This window comes from Nelumbo nucifera, chromosome 5, assembly GCF_055504915.1.
Source record: "Nelumbo nucifera cultivar China Antique chromosome 5, China Antique-T2T, whole genome shotgun sequence".
NCBI lineage: Eukaryota > Viridiplantae > Streptophyta > Magnoliopsida > Proteales > Nelumbonaceae > Nelumbo > Nelumbo nucifera.
This window is the reverse complement of record NC_142653.1, coordinates 53,493-71,975: the sequence shown is the minus strand read 5'-3', so window position 1 is coordinate 71,975 and position 18,483 is coordinate 53,493. Positions and strand designations below refer to the sequence as shown.

The window sequence follows — 18,483 nt, the reverse complement described above, 5'->3', positions numbered from 1 at the left end:
AGTAGATGGTTATAGAAGATGGAGCTTTAAAGGTATAATCAGTAGAATCTGATATTGGGTGTGCTTCTTGCATCAAAGTTGCATATTGCATTCATGTAACTCATTTTTTAAGTCCAGATTAGAGTTGTTACCCATAATAAGCAAGAAGTTTTTTTTTTTTTTTTTGTATGGGTCTTGTAGAAAAAGAGCATATGGGGAGTTTGATATCACAGAAGCTTCTTTTGGATGGAGTATTTGGTATTTGGATCTTATGATTTATTTAAGCAACACTCTGGTTTGAATTATAGTCCTTCACTGCTGTTCAAACATGGGATTTCCTTGTCTTTATCTTTAGTGGTTTTTCTTCCAACATCAGAAAACAAAACAAGAAGAGGAGTTTCAAAAGTCAGGACAGATATTCCTTCTGGACATAATTTAGGCTATGTTGTTTTTTAGTTATCTTGTTTTGCTTCTTTGTAAAGAGTCGTCCAATATAGAAGACTTTCTCATATGGGCCTGGAACTGGATGTCATAAGTGGTAGATTCTTATTCAGGTTGTAATGTTAGTAAGAGTTTTCAAATAACTGTTGCAACTTTTGGGTTTTGTTAATAATTGGTTGGATTTATTGGTGAAAAAATCATGGAGTTTGATCACAGGTTTCTCATATGGGTTTTGAAGATGGACACTCGAAAAGCATGTTTTTCTTCTCCAAGATGTAGTGTTGTTGGTGGCCATTGCATATTCGTGGTTGTAGGTGTTTGATCTGGGCTCCATGTCCATATTGTGACCTGCTATGGTGAGAATGGTCTTGTTTTCTGTGGTTTGAAGTCAGATGGGTCTCATATTGTGACCTGCTATGGAGCAGACTCAGTTGTAATCTATGGAACTCCTTATCAATTTCCGATCCTAGGCCTAACCATTGGTGATGGATTTGTGTGTGGGTTTCTAATGGAGTCCAACCAGCCTTACTGTTGGGGTAGTAGCATTTACATCAAGATGGGTGTCCCACAACTGATGATTGAGGGAGTTGCTTATTCATCACCGTCGGCGGTTGGATGTTAAGTCACCGCCGGGTGGATTGGGGAGAGTGAGGGAGAAGAGAATGAGTGTCTCGTTTGCGACACTAAAGGGAGAAGAGAGGAGATGAGAATAAAACGATGTGGTTAACTAACGACATGAAGCATCTTCGCATGCTTCAACTGTTTACACGATTTGGAGGACGTGTGTCCTCCAACCGCTCAAACGGTGCATGAACTAAAGTTGAATTTTCCTTGTCACCTACAAAAACCTAGGGATTGGGACGTGACTACATGATGGGATCTGCTCCTCACAAATGGGTGCCTCACAGGCACATCCACTGTGCATTGGGAACATCTCCCGTGAATAATAACTAATAAGTACGAGTAATGTTCCCAATGCATGATAGGATGTGCATGTGAAGCACCATGTGTGAGGAGCAAATCCAGACTCCATTACTATTAATAAATCAAGGGATAGGGAATTAGACTGGCAATCTTGACTCCAACCCATTTGACCCACCCAACCTACTACATTGGAACCCACTTATACTCACCCATTATATTGGTGGGTCAATATGGGTCGAGCAACCCATTAGGGTTGGTGAAAAAGGGTTAGGGTGGGTTGGGTCGATGATTTTGCCAAGCCTCATAATAAAAAATGCATTGAGGAGACTTAAACTAAAGTCCATCTAGCACGTTAACATTCTCCTTTAATTTCAAGCCACAAAGCCAAATGCGATTTTGTGATTAAAAGTGATGTACAAATGATCTTATTAACTTGTGTTCACATGCAATTTAAACAAAAAACAAATATTTATATTTAAAAACTCTAACTAAAAATTAAAAAATACTATTACAAATATTATTTTATAAACTAATAGAATAAATAATCTATCAAATATGCATTTATATAAAAAAATGATTTTTGATATCAAAAAATTATACAAATAGAATATTAATAATAGAATAATTATTTTAATACTTAAAATTTATAAATTCACACATGATATAAATTTTAAAAAATTTATTATTTTTATAAATTATTAACTAATATTTTAATTTACATTAATAATTAATAACAAAAAATAAAAATGATTTTTATTTCATAAAATTTATAAAAATAAAAATATTAATAATGGAATAATTATTTTAGTAATTAAAAACTATGGATTTGTATATGATACGTATTGTAGAAATTTTAACAAAATTGATACGCTCTTAAGTTAAGATTATATTTTTATAAATTTTTAATTCATATTTTAATTTGAATTGATTTTTTTGTTTAATTTTAAAAAATTAAAATAATAATTAAAATATAATAGGTGCATATATTTAGTGTCATGGACTATTGATTGATCTATTATAAATAAAATTATATGATAGATACACATCCCAGTATACTAATTGTAATATATTTTTTTTTTATATCATTAAAATTTACATTTTTCATGTATTTATATACTATTTTGTGCTTATTATTTTTTCTTTATCCGTATCCATGCATTTTTCAAAGTGTAACCGTATTTGTGTTATCCCATATAATGCTGATACTTTAATCATTGGCTTTAATAATTTGGACCGTTTCGTCCGGACGGTCGAACCGCCGACCTGAAAACCGGTGGCAAAAGCGGTTCCGTTTTCGGATCGGCCTGTGACGTCAAATTACGATTTTATCTGGTCGAAGTAGTTGTGGATTTCCCGTGGATTCAGTGGAGCAGAGGCGCTTGACATTGCCGTGTTCGGTTTTATAGAAAATAAAGAAAAACAAAAAGTTTGTGGAATTTGCAAGCTCCCTTGTCGCGGGATGCAATTGCGGTAAGAGAAGCAGGGAGGGCATGTCGAACGCCGTATTGAACGGATTGGCTGGAGCCGGAGGAGGCATCATTGCTCAGATAATCACATATCCTCTCCAAACCGTAATTTCTATTTCTTCCTCTCACCTTTCCCTTTCTCGCTGTTGTGTTCCTTTGGGGACGTATGTGTGTTTTTCCCCAAATGTATCACATTTGAGCGTGTGGTTTCAGGTAAACACGCGCCAGCAAACAGAGAGGGTTGCCAAGAAAGGGCTCCTCCCTCATTGCGATGGTGCCTCATCTCCTTCCAATCGTCTCCCAAGCAGTACTCTAATGGAAATCCTTCAGGTATTCACCCACTCCTCTCTCTCTACTTTACTACCCTACTTGAAATTATGAGCTTCATTCTCTGACTCCCTTTTATTCGCTTCTCAGGTTGTAAAAAGCGAAGGCTGGGGAGGATTGTACAGTGGACTTAAACCTTCCCTATTTGGCACAGCCGCATCTCAGGTTAGTAATTCAGCATGTACTCCTTTTTTTTCATGCGTTTAAGTTTTAATTAATCAGATGGTTCCTTTTTTTTCAATCATCATCATCATCCGATCATTATCCCAACTATATGGGCTCGGCTACATGAATCCTGTTCCGTGATTCCGTTCCTTTATTCATTTTTTTTTTCATTTTCTTTTTGAATCTTTTTTGTGTTCTGTAAATTGGTAACAGACACGAGTAGAAAACGGAAGAACTGTTCGAATTCATTAGATTAGGCTTCAGATATACATAGAGGTACAGAGGCATAGCTAACTGATTAAGATAAGTGGGCCGAATGGCCCATTCTAGAATCTTCTTCTGTTACAACAGATATTATAACACTCCCCGCAAGTTGGGCATGGAGAACCGTAATGCCCTACTTGGACAATAAATGGATAGCCCTGCTTTGAACGTGCTATTTATAAAATGGCAATCAATATCTATATGCTTAGTTCGTTCATGAAACATGGGGTTCCCATCAATGTGGATAGTGTCTTTCCTTAATAATTATTCATAATTTTCGAAAGAAAAGTATAAAGTTCATAGAAAATCAACATATTTATGAGAAGAAAAAGAAGGGAAATAAAACTCAAAAAATATAGGGGCTGAACCCTTATTTTTGTTATAGGAAGAGAAGAAAAGAAAAAGTATTGATTAAATAAAGAAGAAGAAGAAGAAGAAGAATATAAGGAAGAAGAAAATGTGCTGATTAAATAAAAGTTGAAGTTCTTCCTTACTTATTGGTTCAGGTTTTGAAGTCTTTGAGAGTTCAATACAGCATTTAGCAATGTTTGTGTTGATTAAACCCTAATAAATAAGAAAATAATAAAAAGAAATTAGAATATAAACTCACAAAATGATTATTTTAGTTTAATAGTCTATTTTATAATTATGATCTTAAAAAAGATTGAACAAAAAAGTATTTTATAGTAGAAAGTAAATAAGTGCTTAGCAATTAGGTGAGGCGAGCCTCAAAGGGCGCCTAGTCGCTTGGGCGTCGCCTTGACAACTATGGGCCCAAGAAGTATTTGATAGGCCCAAGATCTTTAATACAAAAACTGAGATGCGTGTAGGATCATTGCTAGTGATAACCACATCATTAACATAACAAGGGCATCCACGTAGGAAGTGCCAGCGGTGGAAGTGAAAGGAGATAATGAGCTGTAGGTTGTTTGAACCACATCCGCTTGAAGCATTGAAAGGGATGCTTTGCAGAGATGATTCGGATTTTGTAACAAACATATTGATAAGTAAAATGCAGAAAAGTTTAAGAAAAGAGAGGTGCAAGATTCTAGTGTCCATGGGAGAAGATGAGTTGAGTTATTTTTTCCTACAACTCATATGGTTAAAATGGTAGGTCTGGTCAATCACAAATGCAGCAAAACTCCACTATTTGAATGCAGATATCCACCATGACTGTTGTTGTTCAAGTGTACATGTGTAAAATCCCTAAAATTTGGGACTTTATCGTTCTAATTTTGACCCTAAGGCTACTAAATGTATATTTCTCGGTTATGCACAAAATCAAAAGGGATATTGTTGCTATGATCCTTGTTTTGGCTCTTGGTTTGTCTCCATGGATTTACATTTTTTGAGGATGTACCTTATTACCTCGGAGTTTCTTCTCAGGGGGAGAGTAGTGTGAGGGATGTTCCTAGTCTTGAAGTTCCTTTGCCTATTCCTATTCTTGAAGGAGAGTTGTGTAATGAGGGTGCTTGTCAAAGGTGTAAGGAGTTGAGGGTCTTTCACTGGTGGTAGAGGCAGGTTGATTTTGGTGCTCATGATCAGTCCAGGCCAATTCCTATCACTTTTGCAGTTTGAGATTCAGGTACTTCTATTTCCTTGCCTATTGATACATCACTCTCACCTTCTGATTCCTTACCACCTCATCCTCCAGATGGTCTTGATCTTCCCATTGTAGTTCGCAAAGGGAAGTTCTGGTGCATTTCATCTACTGCCCATTGCATCTGCTAGTTCATCACCTATGACTATCTCTCACCATCCTATAAATCTATTTGGCATCTATTTCTGTTGTACCTATTCCTAGAATTGTCCATGAATCTCTTGTGGTACCTGAGTGAAAGAATGCAATGGAGGAAGAGATGAATGCTCTCATTAAGAATGAGACTTGGGAGCTAATAGACAAGCTAGAAGGGAAGAAACCAGTTAGGTGCAGATGGGTGTTTACTGTGAAGCATAATGCAGATGGTTCAATTGAAAGGTATAAGGTCTTATTGGTTGCAAAGGGGTATACCTAGACTTATGGCATTGACTATCTAGAAACCTTTGCACCTATAGCCAAGATGAATACCATTAGGGTTCTGTTATCCGTTGCAACAATTTTTTCATGGCCGTTGTTTCAACTGAATGCCAAGAATGCTTTTCTTAATGGTGATTTATAGGAGGAGGTGTATATGGGGTTACCTCCTGGATTCTATAATGAACATGTAGGGAAGAAGGTTTGCACATTACAAAAAGCTTTATACGGTTTAAAGCAATCTCCAAGAGCCTGGTTTAACATATTTAGATTGGCTATAGAAAGCTTTGGTTATATACAGGTCCAGTTTGATCATACTCTCTTCATTAACAGAAATGAAGCTTCCTTGACTCTTCTTGTAGTGTTTGTCGATGACATTGTGGTGATAGGCAGTGATATTGATGAGATCGATTCACTTAAGCAATTGCTTAGTAAGGAATTTGAAGTGAAAGCCTTAGGTGACCTGTGGTATTTCTTCGGAATTGAGGTGGCTTGTTTTAGACATGGTATCTTCATCTCCTAGAGGAAATATGTCCTTGATCTCCTTAATGACACTGGGAAATTGGGAGTTAAATCAGTAGGCACACCTTGCACTCGTTGAGTTGAATCATAAGATAAGTGCAGAAGATGGTGAGCCTCTTGAAGACAAAGCCATGTAGCAACGACAAGTAGGAAAGCTCCTTTACCTATGTCTCACACATCTTAACATCTCTTATGTTAGTGTTGTTAGCTAATACATGTATTCTCCTAGAACCACTCATCTGCTTGTTGTGGAAAGAATCCTTGCTTAGTTGAATTGATGTCCAGGTCGTGGCATACTCTCTAAGAATAACGGTCATATGAAGATAGAGGTGTACACTGATGCTGATTTGGCCGGATGTGTTGATGATAGCAGATCATCTTCAAGGTACTTGCTTTTGTTGGAGGTAACTTAGTGTCATTGTGAAGCAAGAAGCAAAATGTTGTTGCTCGCTCAAGTGTCGAGGCAAAGTATAGGTCTATGGCTCATGGTGTGGTTGAAGTGTTATGTCTGTGATCTCTCATTGAGAAACTTGGAATTGAGTATGAGAAGCTATTGAGGTTGTATTGTAATAATCAGGTTGCCATTAATATTGCCCACAACCCAATCCAACATAACAGAACTAACATATTGAGGTTGACTGTCACTTCATCTAAGAGAAAATTGCCTCCAACATAACATATTGAGGTGGACCGGACTACTTCTACTTGTAGTCCCACTCGTTGAGTTATTCTGTTACCTATTTTGTTATTTTCTTGTTTTCATTTCTAGCTGTTAGTGTACTGTTAGAGGCGGTAGGGCATTTTAGTCTTTTTGCTTCATGTTATGTTAGCACCAGTTTTTTAAAAGGCGTGGGAGGCGTACGCCTGGAGGCGCGCGCTTCCATGCGAGGCACTCCCAAAACGCCCTTGCCCTTGCCCCTTCGGCTGGGGGAGAGTAGTGAGAGGGGTGTTCCTAGCCTTAGTAAAGAGATCAACCAGCTGAAGATTGGAAGACACATGAGGCAATGTGATGTGACCAGTAGTGAGAAGGTCTCAAATGAAATGGTAGTCCACCTCTATGTGCTTAGTTTGTTCATGGAAGACTGGATTTGAGGCAATTTTGATTGCACTCATATTGCCAGCAAATAAAGGGATGGGAGCGTAGTGATTAATGGTCAAATCATGAAGAAGAGCTTTAAGCCAGACAAGCTCGCTACAAACAGAGGACATGGCACGGTATGCGGCTTCAGTAGATGATTTGGAGACTGTCTGTTGTTTCTTACACTTCCAAGAGATGAGGGAATCACCTAAGAAAACACACCAGCCAGTGGTGGACCGTTTGGTGTCAGGGCAACCAGCCCAAAATCCATGAGATAAGGTGCCTCTAACATATCTGATAATTCGAAGCATAGCAAATAAATGAGGTTGTCGAGGAGCTGATACAAATTGGCTAACTATCTGCACAACATATGATATGTCTGGTTGAGTCATAGTAAGGTAAATAAGGCTTCCAACAAGTTGACGATATAATGTAGCATCAGGAAGGAGTTGTCCATCATCCTTATTGAGCTTAAGGTTGAGTTCCAATGGGGTATCAACTTGCTTCGAGTCAGAGAGATTGGCCATCTTAATTAGGTCACTAGCATATTTGTGCTGATTAACAAAATATCCTCGAGCCCTTCTGGTGATCTCAAGACCAAGAAAGTAGGTCATAGGACCTAGATCCTTCATTTTGAAGGATTGGTTGAGGAGTTGCTTCAACTGAGTGATCCCTTCCAAGTCATCACCAGTAATAAGTATATCGTCAACATACACTAGTAGAAGAGTCACTCCTTGGGGACGATGAAGAATAAAGAGGGAATAATCTGAGGCACTCTGCTGAAATCCTACTTCAATAATAACCCCTTTGAACTCCTCAAACCAGGTCCGTGGGGCTTGTTTAAGCCCATACAAGGACTTCTTTAGTTTGCAGACTAGAGTAGAATCATCACAGTAGCCTGGAGGAGGCTTCATATACACTGTCTCACGGAGATGCCCATGAAGAAAGGCATTCTTGACATTCATCTGATGAACAATCCATTGTTTAATAGCAGTGGTAGCAAGAGTAAGCTGAACAGTAGTCAACTTAGCCACCAACGCAAATGTCTCCTCATAGTCGATGCCATGTTCTTGTTTGTACCCTTGAGCAACAGGCGAGCTTTATACCTACCTAGGCTCCCATCAGAATTCAATTTGACTGAGTACACACAACGACTGCCAATAATGGAGGCATCTGGTGGAGGAGAAACAAGCTCCCAAGTATCATTTTCCAATGGGGCCTGAATTTCCAAGTTCAGTGCAACTTTCTAATGCCCAATTGCTGCAACCTGTTGGTAAGACTTAGGGATATCTGTAGAAGACAAAGTTGCAGAAAGGGAACTATGAATAATAGAATATCCATAACGGTCAGGAGGACGAATAACTTTGGAAGAGCATTGTAAAGGAGTGGGAGTAGGAGGTGAAGGATCACTTACATGAGAAGTAGATGTGGATGGTACAGGGTCTGAGGATGTCAGAGGGACATGCATTGGGGTCGATGAAGGAGGAGGAGGCATAGGCATTGGTGCAACTGGATACTTCCTGTGGTAGACTTGAAGAGGCAAGACTGAATCACCTACAAGAGTAAAGTTATATAGAATAGAGAAGGATGGTGCAGGTAATTTAACAACATATTCAAAAAAGGACAAATTCTCAAGAAAGTTAACATTTTGAAATATACAGAGACGACGAACTTTAGGATCATAACAGAGAAGTCCTTTATGTTCTAAACTGTACCTCATAAAGGCACACATAGCTGATTGAGCAGTAGGCTTAGTGCGCTCATGGGGAGGAAGATGTACAAGGTAAATGCAACCAAAAACATGAAGTGTAGACTAGTTTGGAGAACGATGAAAAAGACAATAAAAAGGTGATTGATTACCAAGAACTGAAAATGGAATGATGTTAATGAGATACACAACAATGTTGGCTGCCTCCACCCAAAAGGTAACAGGAACATGGGAGTCAAGCAGAAGGGATCTCACCATAGTCAAGATGTGTCGGTTCTTGCGTTCAACAACTCCATTTTGTTGAGGAGTTCCTGAACAAGATCTTTGGGATAGAATACCCTGTTTCTTTAAATAGGTCTGAAATTCTCCATTTTCCCCATCAAAATATTCTCCCCCTGAGTCAGAATGTAGAATACAAATGGTGGCATTGTGTGTCATTATCATAGTGTGAAAGTTCTGAAAGGTGGGAAGTACATCTAATTTCTTCCGAAGGAAGTAAATCCAAGTATATTTAGTGCAATCATCAATAAATAAAACAAACTATTTGTATCCAAGTCTAGATATAACAGGAAATGACCAAACATCATTATGTATTACTTGGAAAGGAGCAGTAGCATGCACAGATGAAGATGGAAAAGGTAAAATATGACTTTTACTAAGACTACAAGTTATGCAAGATTTATCAATATTCTTAGAAACAGAATTAACAGTAGGTAAACAACTAGAAGAAAATAGATGATCCAAGTTTTTGGCATGTGTGTGGCCTAAACGTCTATGCCATAAATGCCACACATTATTACAACGAGAATGTAACACATCACTAGTAGTAGAAAGAAAACAAGATGAGGATGTAGGTCTCTTCTTGAACTTAAGAGCAAACAACCTCCCAAGCCTACTCCCCTTCCCCTTCACCTCCCTAGTGCGTTGATCCTATATGACACAACTATCACGAGAAAATAGAACCAAGTTACCATCATCAACAAGTTGACCCATGGAAATAAGGTTGGTAGTTAACTGAGGAATAAAGAAGGTTTTTGGGAGATGAAAGGAAGATGATTGAGAGGTAGAAAGAAATAAATCATCACAACTAGCAATCTTTAATGACTCACCACTAGCAATCTTTAGGAGTCTGACCAAAGGAGGCCCTAGTCATATGATTTGAGGCTCCAGAATCTATAATCCACATATGGCTAGGAGAGGAGCAAGTGATAGAAGACTTACTAGACAGGCCAATAGTAGAGAAGGTAGATGAAATAGCTGAAGACATAAGTTGTTGTATCTTATCCTCAATCAGAGTACTAGACAGGCCAATAATAGGTGACAATAGTCTGAAGTTTGGTCCTGATCTGAGATCTCCCAAGAGAGATCTAATGAAATCTCTCCTGCAAAGTTTGAACTCTGTCTGTACAGCAGGTAGGGTTGATAAAAAACAACCCTATACACTCCACCAGTTGAAGGGTTCGGTAGATCTTAGTAGAGAGATGAGATTACAACCCACAGAAAGTGATAAAGAAGCAAGAATAAGATCAGAGAGCAACATGCTCTGATACCATGTTAGTTTTAGTCGAAGAAGAGAAGAGACAAGAGAGTCACACGAAAATGGATTGGTGTGTACAGTACCACACGCCCAGAAAAAGATATTTATATATTCATGTGAGAATGGACAGTTCTGTCCTTACAAGTGTGAGATATGTACAGTAATGTACAAAGAGATATACAAAAGAGTGCAAAATTACAAAGTTACCCCTCATCCTCTCTACATTTGTTTCATTCATATGATGGGTCCATATTGTTCCAAACTTGATCCTAAAGGTATGAAATGTGTTTTTTTTTGGGGTATCCCTTCATTACAAAAGGGATATCTTATTGTGTTGTTCCTACCATTAGTGCTTTTCCTTTAGATCCTAAACCTCTGCAGGTCTACTCTAGGCAGCTAAATAAGAGGAAAGATGTAGAGGCTGTTGATGATTTTTTCACAAGAATTACATTGTTTGGATCTAGATGTTGGTCTTCCTCTTTCTCCTATTAGTAATCCTATTTCATCCATTGCTGACCCGTTCTATTCCTAAAGGTTTGGATATTCTTATTGCTTAAAGAAAAGGGGTTAGGAAGTGTAATTTACATCCCATTTCCAACTTTGTTTCTTACTCCCATTTGTCTTCCTCTTATAAAACTTTTCTTGCAGCCAAATCTTTTATTCCCTTTCTTAAAACTATCTCTGAAGTCTTCTCCAAACTAGAGAAGTGGGCCACCATAAATGGTTAAATGGGGGCATTTATTAAAACTGAAACTTGAGAATGGGTGATCTACCATAGGGGAAGGAACTAATGGGGTGTAGGTGGGACTTTATGGTGAAATATAAATTAGATGCTATCCACATTTTGCATTCGGGTTAAAGTGGCTAGATAGTTAGATAAGTACATGAGGGACTTCTTATGGGAATTGGGTGATGAAAGGAAAGAATATTTAGTGAAGTGGGAACAAATATGTAAATCCAAGGAACAACTCTGTTAGGTAAGTGGTTGTGGAGAATTTCCCTAGAAGGTGATAGGCTATGGCACAGGGTCATTGGAAGCATTCATGGTTTTTCGGAAAATGCCTAGGATGCAAAGCTGGCTCCTATTCCTCCTCAAACTTTCCCTAGAAATCAATACAAGAGGTACTCCCAACTTTTCTTAATTTTACTTGCTTTGATTTGGGGTGTGGGAATAAAGTTTTGTTTTGGTATGGTTTGTGGATTGGTTATTTTCCCTTCAAATTGCAATTCCCTTTGTTTTACTCTTTGTCCATTTACAAATTTGAACCCTTTTCAAAATTTTGTGCAGCTTGCCTTTCTGGGATAAATTGGGATTTTGGCTTTAGGAGGGGCTTGAGGGTTAATGAGTGTGACTCCCTTGTTCTCTTACTAGCCAGGTTGGAAATGATCTTCTTGAATCAAAATCTAAATGATAGAGAATTTGGTATCCCTCCCTCAACGGTTTCTTTTTCTATGATTCTTTTTTCAACCAACTCATCTTTTTTGACTCCTTTGGGGTGAACTTTTCGATCAAAAAGATTTGGAGCAAGCTTATCCCTCCTAAGGTTCAAGCTTTGTGTTGGGAAGTGTTCATCGGAAAGATTAATACCGGAGACATGTTTCTAAAAAGGTCTAATTTGTTCCCCTCTCCTCATGTGTGTATACTGTGTAATGATGGTGAGACCATTCCTCATTTACTAATTTCCTATGCTATTGTGTCTTGTATTTGGGAGCTGTTCTGCACTAGTCAATTAATAAGGAGAAGAAAACTGATGAGAAAAAAAGATTGTTTGAGAGGAAAAAATCAGGGTTCCCTTTTACTATTTATACTTAAGTAACACAAAAAAAAAAGAAGAAAGTTATATGAGTGCCTTTGCAACACATACTATCATAAAAACATTTAAAATCTCAATACTCCCCCTCAAGTTGGGCTATGCATATAAATCATGCGTAACTTACCACATTGCTCATTGTGCCGCAAGTAGGGAAGACCTTTTGTGAGAACATTAGCAAATTGTTGCTTCGAACTAACATAAGGAGCACAAAACTTCACCCTTCTCAAGTTTTTCCCTTATAAAGAGTTTGCCAACTTCAATATGTTTTATCTTATCATGGAGGGCATGATTGCTAGCAATATTTATGTCTGCCTTGTTGTCACAATAAAGAGACATAGGGTTGTCAACCTTAAACCCAAATTTCCCAGTAGATTCTTTATCCAAAGTACTTCAGCAACTCCATGGGCCATAATCCTATATTCGGCCTCAACACTTGATCTTGCAACAACACTTTGTTTCTTACTCCTCCATGTTAGTAGGTTTCCTCCCACAAATGTACAATGCCCATTGGTGGATTTTCTATCATCCACAATTCCTACCCAGTTAGGCTTAGCATTAATATAAACCTTCAGATGATTGTGTTACCTAAGCAACAAGCCAGTTCCTGGATACTACTTGAAGTACCTGAGAACCCTCTTTATAGCTTCTAGGTGAGGAACTTTAGGAGAATGCGTAAATTGACTAAGAACTCTCATAACATAAGTAATGTCAGGTTGAGTCGTGGACAGGATAGGTATAATAGCCTTCCTACCATCCTCTGGAACTGATTTACATCCTTCAATGGTTTTCCATTACAATCTTCCAATTTATGATTTAACAACTATTGGAATGTTTAATTTATTTTTTATGTTTGTATTCTGCTGAGTTAGGGTCCGTTTGGTCTAGTTAAAGTAGTTTTTTTATCTTTGTTTATGTACTCTAACTTAAGTAGGGGCATTAGGGTCTTTTCTCTTTTAATTATGGTCGCCTTATATATAATAATATAAGCTGGCGCCGCCAGCCAGTTTTAGTTGACTCCAAAACATTCTCTTCTCTTCTCCCTTCTTTCCTCTCTTTCCCTTATCTTCTTCCTTATTTCTCCTCTATTCTGCTGTTAATATTTATCAGAGCGGTTCTGCTAGGTCTGAGAGTAGATCGAACAAATTCTCTCTTCCTCATCTTGCTGTCTTCTTCGACTGTGATCAAAAGGGTTGACCTATGACTGGTACAAACTTATTTTATTACCTTTTTTCTTTTCTCTTGGTTGTGTACCAAGAAAAAACAAATGAATCCAAACTGTTGAATGCCATTAGAGAAGTTGTGAGGTTCTAACCTCTTTTTTTATGGATCGTGTGATCCCATGCCTGAAAATACAAGATCTGTAGGTCATGGATGGCATGTTTTTTAACCCTTGCGGTGTGACTATCCTGTTTTATGACCACTCCTGGTAGTCGATGTATTTGAATGGTCTGGAAGTTGGTGGAGTGTGACTGTTAGGGCAGTACAGCATTGAGATCAACCTAAATACTTGCTCTTTTTGGACAGTCAAAGCTGGTCTGAATTCAGATTGTGTCCAGATTGCAGTGTGTGCATGTGGACTTCATCCTTGGTGTGTTTTTAGGACTGTTTTTTGGTGATGGAAGGGATCATAAGGTGCGTGTAGGATCTGAAAAGTGTTTGAATCATGTCTTATGAGAAATCTGCAACATCTGGAATTTCGGGAGGTCAAAATGGAATGAGTGGGGGGATGTTTGGGGTCCTGTTACTCTACATACTGAGACTGAATATAAATATTTCATTACTTTGATTGGTGACTACTCTAGAAATACTTGGGTTTATCCTATGCGATTTAGAGACGTAGTGCCAAAGATTGTGAAAGACTTTCAACACATGGTTTTCACTCAATTCCAAAATGAAATTCATATTTTCCAATCGGACAATGCAAAAGAGTACATCCATAGTGATCTCATGGAGTTCTTTGCTTCGTGTGGATCCCTTCATTGAAGCTCTTGTGCTAGGACACCCCAACAAAATGGTGTTACTGAAAGAAATCATCATCTTCTCGAAGTAACTCGTGGTTTATTACTCCATATAAATGTTTCGAAATGCTTTTGGATGGATGTTGTTATGTGTGCTGCATATATCATCAATTGTATGAAATCTCGGTTACTAGAGTATATAAAGCCCCACATCAACTTATGTTTTCTACAGCTCCGCTGTCCCCCATTCCAATGTGTGTCTTTGGGTGTCGTTGCTTCGTTCATAACTTGTCCCCTACTTGAGCTAAACTCGATCCTCGTGCCATTCCTTGTGCTTTTCTTGGTTACCCTTTATCTCAAAAGGGTTAATGTTGCTATGGTCCTACTTCACACAAGTACTATGTCGCCATGGTTGTTTCCTTCTTTGAAAGTCAACCTTTTTTCTCGGTTTCTCCTAAAGGGGAGAGTAGGGTTGAGGAGAAACACTCTGGTTCAATTACATCATCTTCCTAATCCTCATCCATTTCATGTCTTTCTTCGCCGCCTTAAGAGCCAACGGAGCTCAAGAGCCGTGGAACCTGAAACTATGCAACCAACATCATCGGATTCTCTAGAGGTAGATCCTCCTCATCAGCTAGGTACACTTGTTCCCATTGATATGCCTGAATCTCTTAATATTGATCTCCCTGTTATTAATGATCTTGATGTTCCTATTGTTAAGAGAAAGGGTGTTAGATCTTGTACTACTAATCATCTTATCTCTCACTGTGTCCTATGATCATATCTCACCTTCATATCGTGCATTCCTTTCCTCTATTGACATTTTCTCTGTTCCTAAGAATGTGGCAGAAGCTTTGTCCAAACTTGAATGGACAAAGTAGGGAGGGAGGAAATAGTTGTAACCCACCTTCAATTTGCTGATGACTTGATTATTTTTTGTGAAGGAGATCTAGAGGAGTTGGAAAATTTAAAGGTCTTGGTAGAGAATTTTGAAAAGGTCTCCAACTTGAGAGTAAATTGGAATAAAAGTTGTATAGCTGGAATTAATAGGCAAGAAGCAGAGGTGGCATCTTTGGCTAGATCTCTAGGTTGTGAGGTAAGTGATTGGCCTCTTAAGTATTTTGGCTTACCTTTGGGAGGAAACCCGAGGTCAGATAGCTTTTGGTACCCAGTTTTGGAAAGATTATCAAAAAGACTAGTGGGTTGGAAAAGGAATTACATCTCTTTAGGGGGTAGAATCACTCTAATTAAGTCAACATTAGCAAATTTGCCAGTGTATTTTTTGTCTACTTTCAAATTGTCTGTTAAGATTGCAAACCAAGTTGAAAAAATAATAAGAGATTTTTTGTGGGAACCTGGAGATACTAAAAAGGATCATAGGGTAAAATGGGAAGTGGTGTCTTGAAAGAAAGACAAAGAGGGCTTAGGGATTGGAAATATTAGAATAAGAAACACAACTTTGTTAGGAAAATGGTTATGGAGGTTTCCTATGGAGCAAGAGAGTTTATGGCATAAGGTGATAAGAAGTATTCATGGAATGGTAGCAAATGGATGCGATGCTAAACTCGACCCAAGGGCTTTGCGCTTTTCTCCGTGGAAAGAGATTGTTGGTATCTTGCTTGTCTTCTCACCTTTCATCAGGTATGATGCTTGTGTGGGTAATAAGATTCTTTTTTGGGAGGGCTTGTGGATTGGGGAATCTCCCCTTAAGGATAGATTCCCGAACCTATATTCCCTTTCTTTGAAAAAGTTCCAATTTATCTCTTCTTTTTGTGTTTCTGGGGATTCTTGGGATCTGGGACTAAGGAGAGGTTTGAGGACTCAGAAGTGGGTTCGGCAAATGATATTCTTTTTCTTCTAAGCTCAGTTTTTCTAGATCACTATTCTCATGACAGTAGAATTTGGACTGAAACTTCTACAGGTAGTTTTTCTTGTTCTTCGTTTTTTCAATGCTATGGTCCTTCCTTTTAACCAGGTTAACTCCTTTCCTATTAAAGAAGTATGGAGTGCTTCAGTACCCCCAAAAGTAAGGGCTTTTTTTGGGAAGTGGTTCTCCAAAAAATAATACCTTGGAAGTGCTTCAAAGAAAGAGACCAAATTGGTGCTTGTCCCCTCATGTCTGTAGCCTTTGCTTGAGGAATGGTGAGACGGTGAATCACCTATTAATTTCTTGTCCTTTTAGTGCTCTAATTTGGGATTGGTTCTCCTCTCTCTTTGATTGTAGGTGGACTCCTCCCACAAGCATATCGAAATTGTTTGACCCTAGCTTTTTCCGACAACCAAAGAAGAAAGGAAGGGTGATGTGGAGAACAACGAGGGCAGCTATCTTGTGGGCAGTGTGGGAAGAGAGAAATAATAGGATTTTCCAAGGGAAAGAAAAATCAGCTCGATGATTTGACTAGAGGCTGGAGTATTTTAGCAAGGTCTTCTACTTCATCACCTACTATACAAGCAGTTTGGTCCCCTCCTTTGCAGTGTAATGTCAAACTGAACTTTGATGGTAGCTCTCTTGGGAACCCTGGACGTTTTGGAATGGGGTGTGTGTTTAGAGATGCGGAAGGAAAAATCCTAGCTATGTATTCTGGTCCAATAGGTTTGGGGGACTCACTTAGAGTTAAAGTATTGGCTCTCCTCCAGGGGCTCAGGTGGGCCAAGCAATTGGGTTTTCAACAGTTAGAAGTGGAGGGGGATTCCAAATTAGTAGTAGGTTGGCTGCAATCAAATAGTTTGGGAACGTGGTCCCTTAGACAACCTGTAAGGGAATTATTGAGCGTCACAAGGGAGTTGGGTGCACAAGTTTATTGGTCTAGGAGGTCAGCAAATGATTTAGCTGACAACCTAGCAAAACAAGGGGTGAATCGGGAGGTTTTGTTTTGGGCAGTGTAGTAAGTTATTTTTTATTCAGGGGTCACCTTTCACTTTAGAAGGTGACAATTGTTCTTCTGGTTTTATCTAATGAAAGTTACTCTTTTCTATAAAAAAAACCTGAATGGACAGATGCAATGAAAGAAGAAATTAATGCCTTGCACAAAAATGACACCTGGGAGTTGGTGGATCTTCCTGAAGGGAAGGAACCTATGGGATGCAAGTGGGTACTCACAGTAAAGCATAGGGCTGATGGTTCTGTAGAAAGGTACAAAGCCAGATTGGTGGCCAAAGGATTTACACAAGTGTTTGGAGTAGACTATGCAGAGGCCTTTGCTTCAATAATCAAGTTGAATTTGATTAGAATCCTCCTTTCATTGGCAGCTAATCTTGACTGGGAACTTCATTAGTTGGATATTAAAAATGCATTCTTGAATGGTGACTTAGAGGAGGAGGTTTACATGATTCAACCTCCAGGTTTCTGTGCCAAAGGTAGTGAGCAGAAGGTGTGCAGGTTAACAAAATCATTATATGGGTTGAAACAATCACCTCGGGCCTAGTTTATTAAGTTTCATTTAGCTGTACAACAGATGGGATTCAAACAATGCTAGTCAGATCATACTCTGTTTGTGAAGAAAAGTAAAGGGAAAATTGCATCTTTAATTGTGTATGTTAATGACATAGTAGTCACAGGAGATTGGAAGACTGAATACAGAAGTTGAAGAAATTCCTAGCCACTCAATTTGAGATGAAAGATCTAGGCCTCTTACGTTATTTCATTGGGATTGAAGCTGCCCGCTCTCAAAAGGGCATCTTTATTTCCCAAAGGAAATATGTACTAGATCAATTAGAGGATACATGCAAGTTAGGAGCGAAACCAATTGATTCACCCATTGAACCCAATCATCAACTAGGAGGCAGTCAAGGAGAGTGTTTGAAAGATGTGAAGAAGTTCTAGAGACTTGTAGGGAGACTTGATATTGCCTATGCAGTGGGTGTCCTTAGTTCATGCATAACCCTAAGACAACTCACTTTGATGCTGCATAAATGATCCTTAGATTCCTCAAGAAGTTCCTAGGAGTTGGTTTGCTATTCTAGAAGCATGGGCATTTGAAGGTGGAGGTATATATAGATGCTAATTGGGTAGGGGCAGTCGATGACAAAAAATCTACTAGTGGGTATTGTACCTTTGTGGGGGGAAACTTAGTCACCTGGAGAAGTAAGAAGCAAAGTGTAGTTGCTAGATCTAGTGTTGAAGCAAAATATAGAGCTATGTTTCATGGAGTTGCTGAAATCATGTGGATAAAAAAACTTGTTAGGAGAGCTGGGTTTTGCAATTAACAAACCTATGCCACTCTACTGTGACAAAAAAACTGCTATCAATATTGCTGCTAACCTAGTCCTCCATGATAGAACAAAAC

At 38.5% G+C, this 18,483-nt stretch overlaps 1 protein-coding gene across 3 annotated transcripts in view; it reads left to right on the top strand.

Moving 5' to 3' along the window:
• Positions 1 to 2,704: 2,704 nt before the first annotated feature.
• LOC104603859 (peroxisomal nicotinamide adenine dinucleotide carrier-like) overlaps positions 2,705 to 18,483 on the top strand; it is a 49,555-nt gene continuing 33,776 nt past the window's right edge. For all 3 annotated transcript variants that reach the window (XM_010268028.2, XM_010268027.2, XM_088888043.1), the window contains exons 1-3: positions 2,705 to 2,915; positions 3,024 to 3,140; positions 3,228 to 3,302. In XM_010268028.2, coding sequence (XP_010266330.1) covers positions 2,835 to 2,915; positions 3,024 to 3,140; positions 3,228 to 3,302 — 273 coding nt within the window. In that variant the 5' untranslated portion in view covers positions 2,705 to 2,834. The remainder of the gene's footprint in view (positions 2,916 to 3,023; positions 3,141 to 3,227; positions 3,303 to 18,483) is intronic.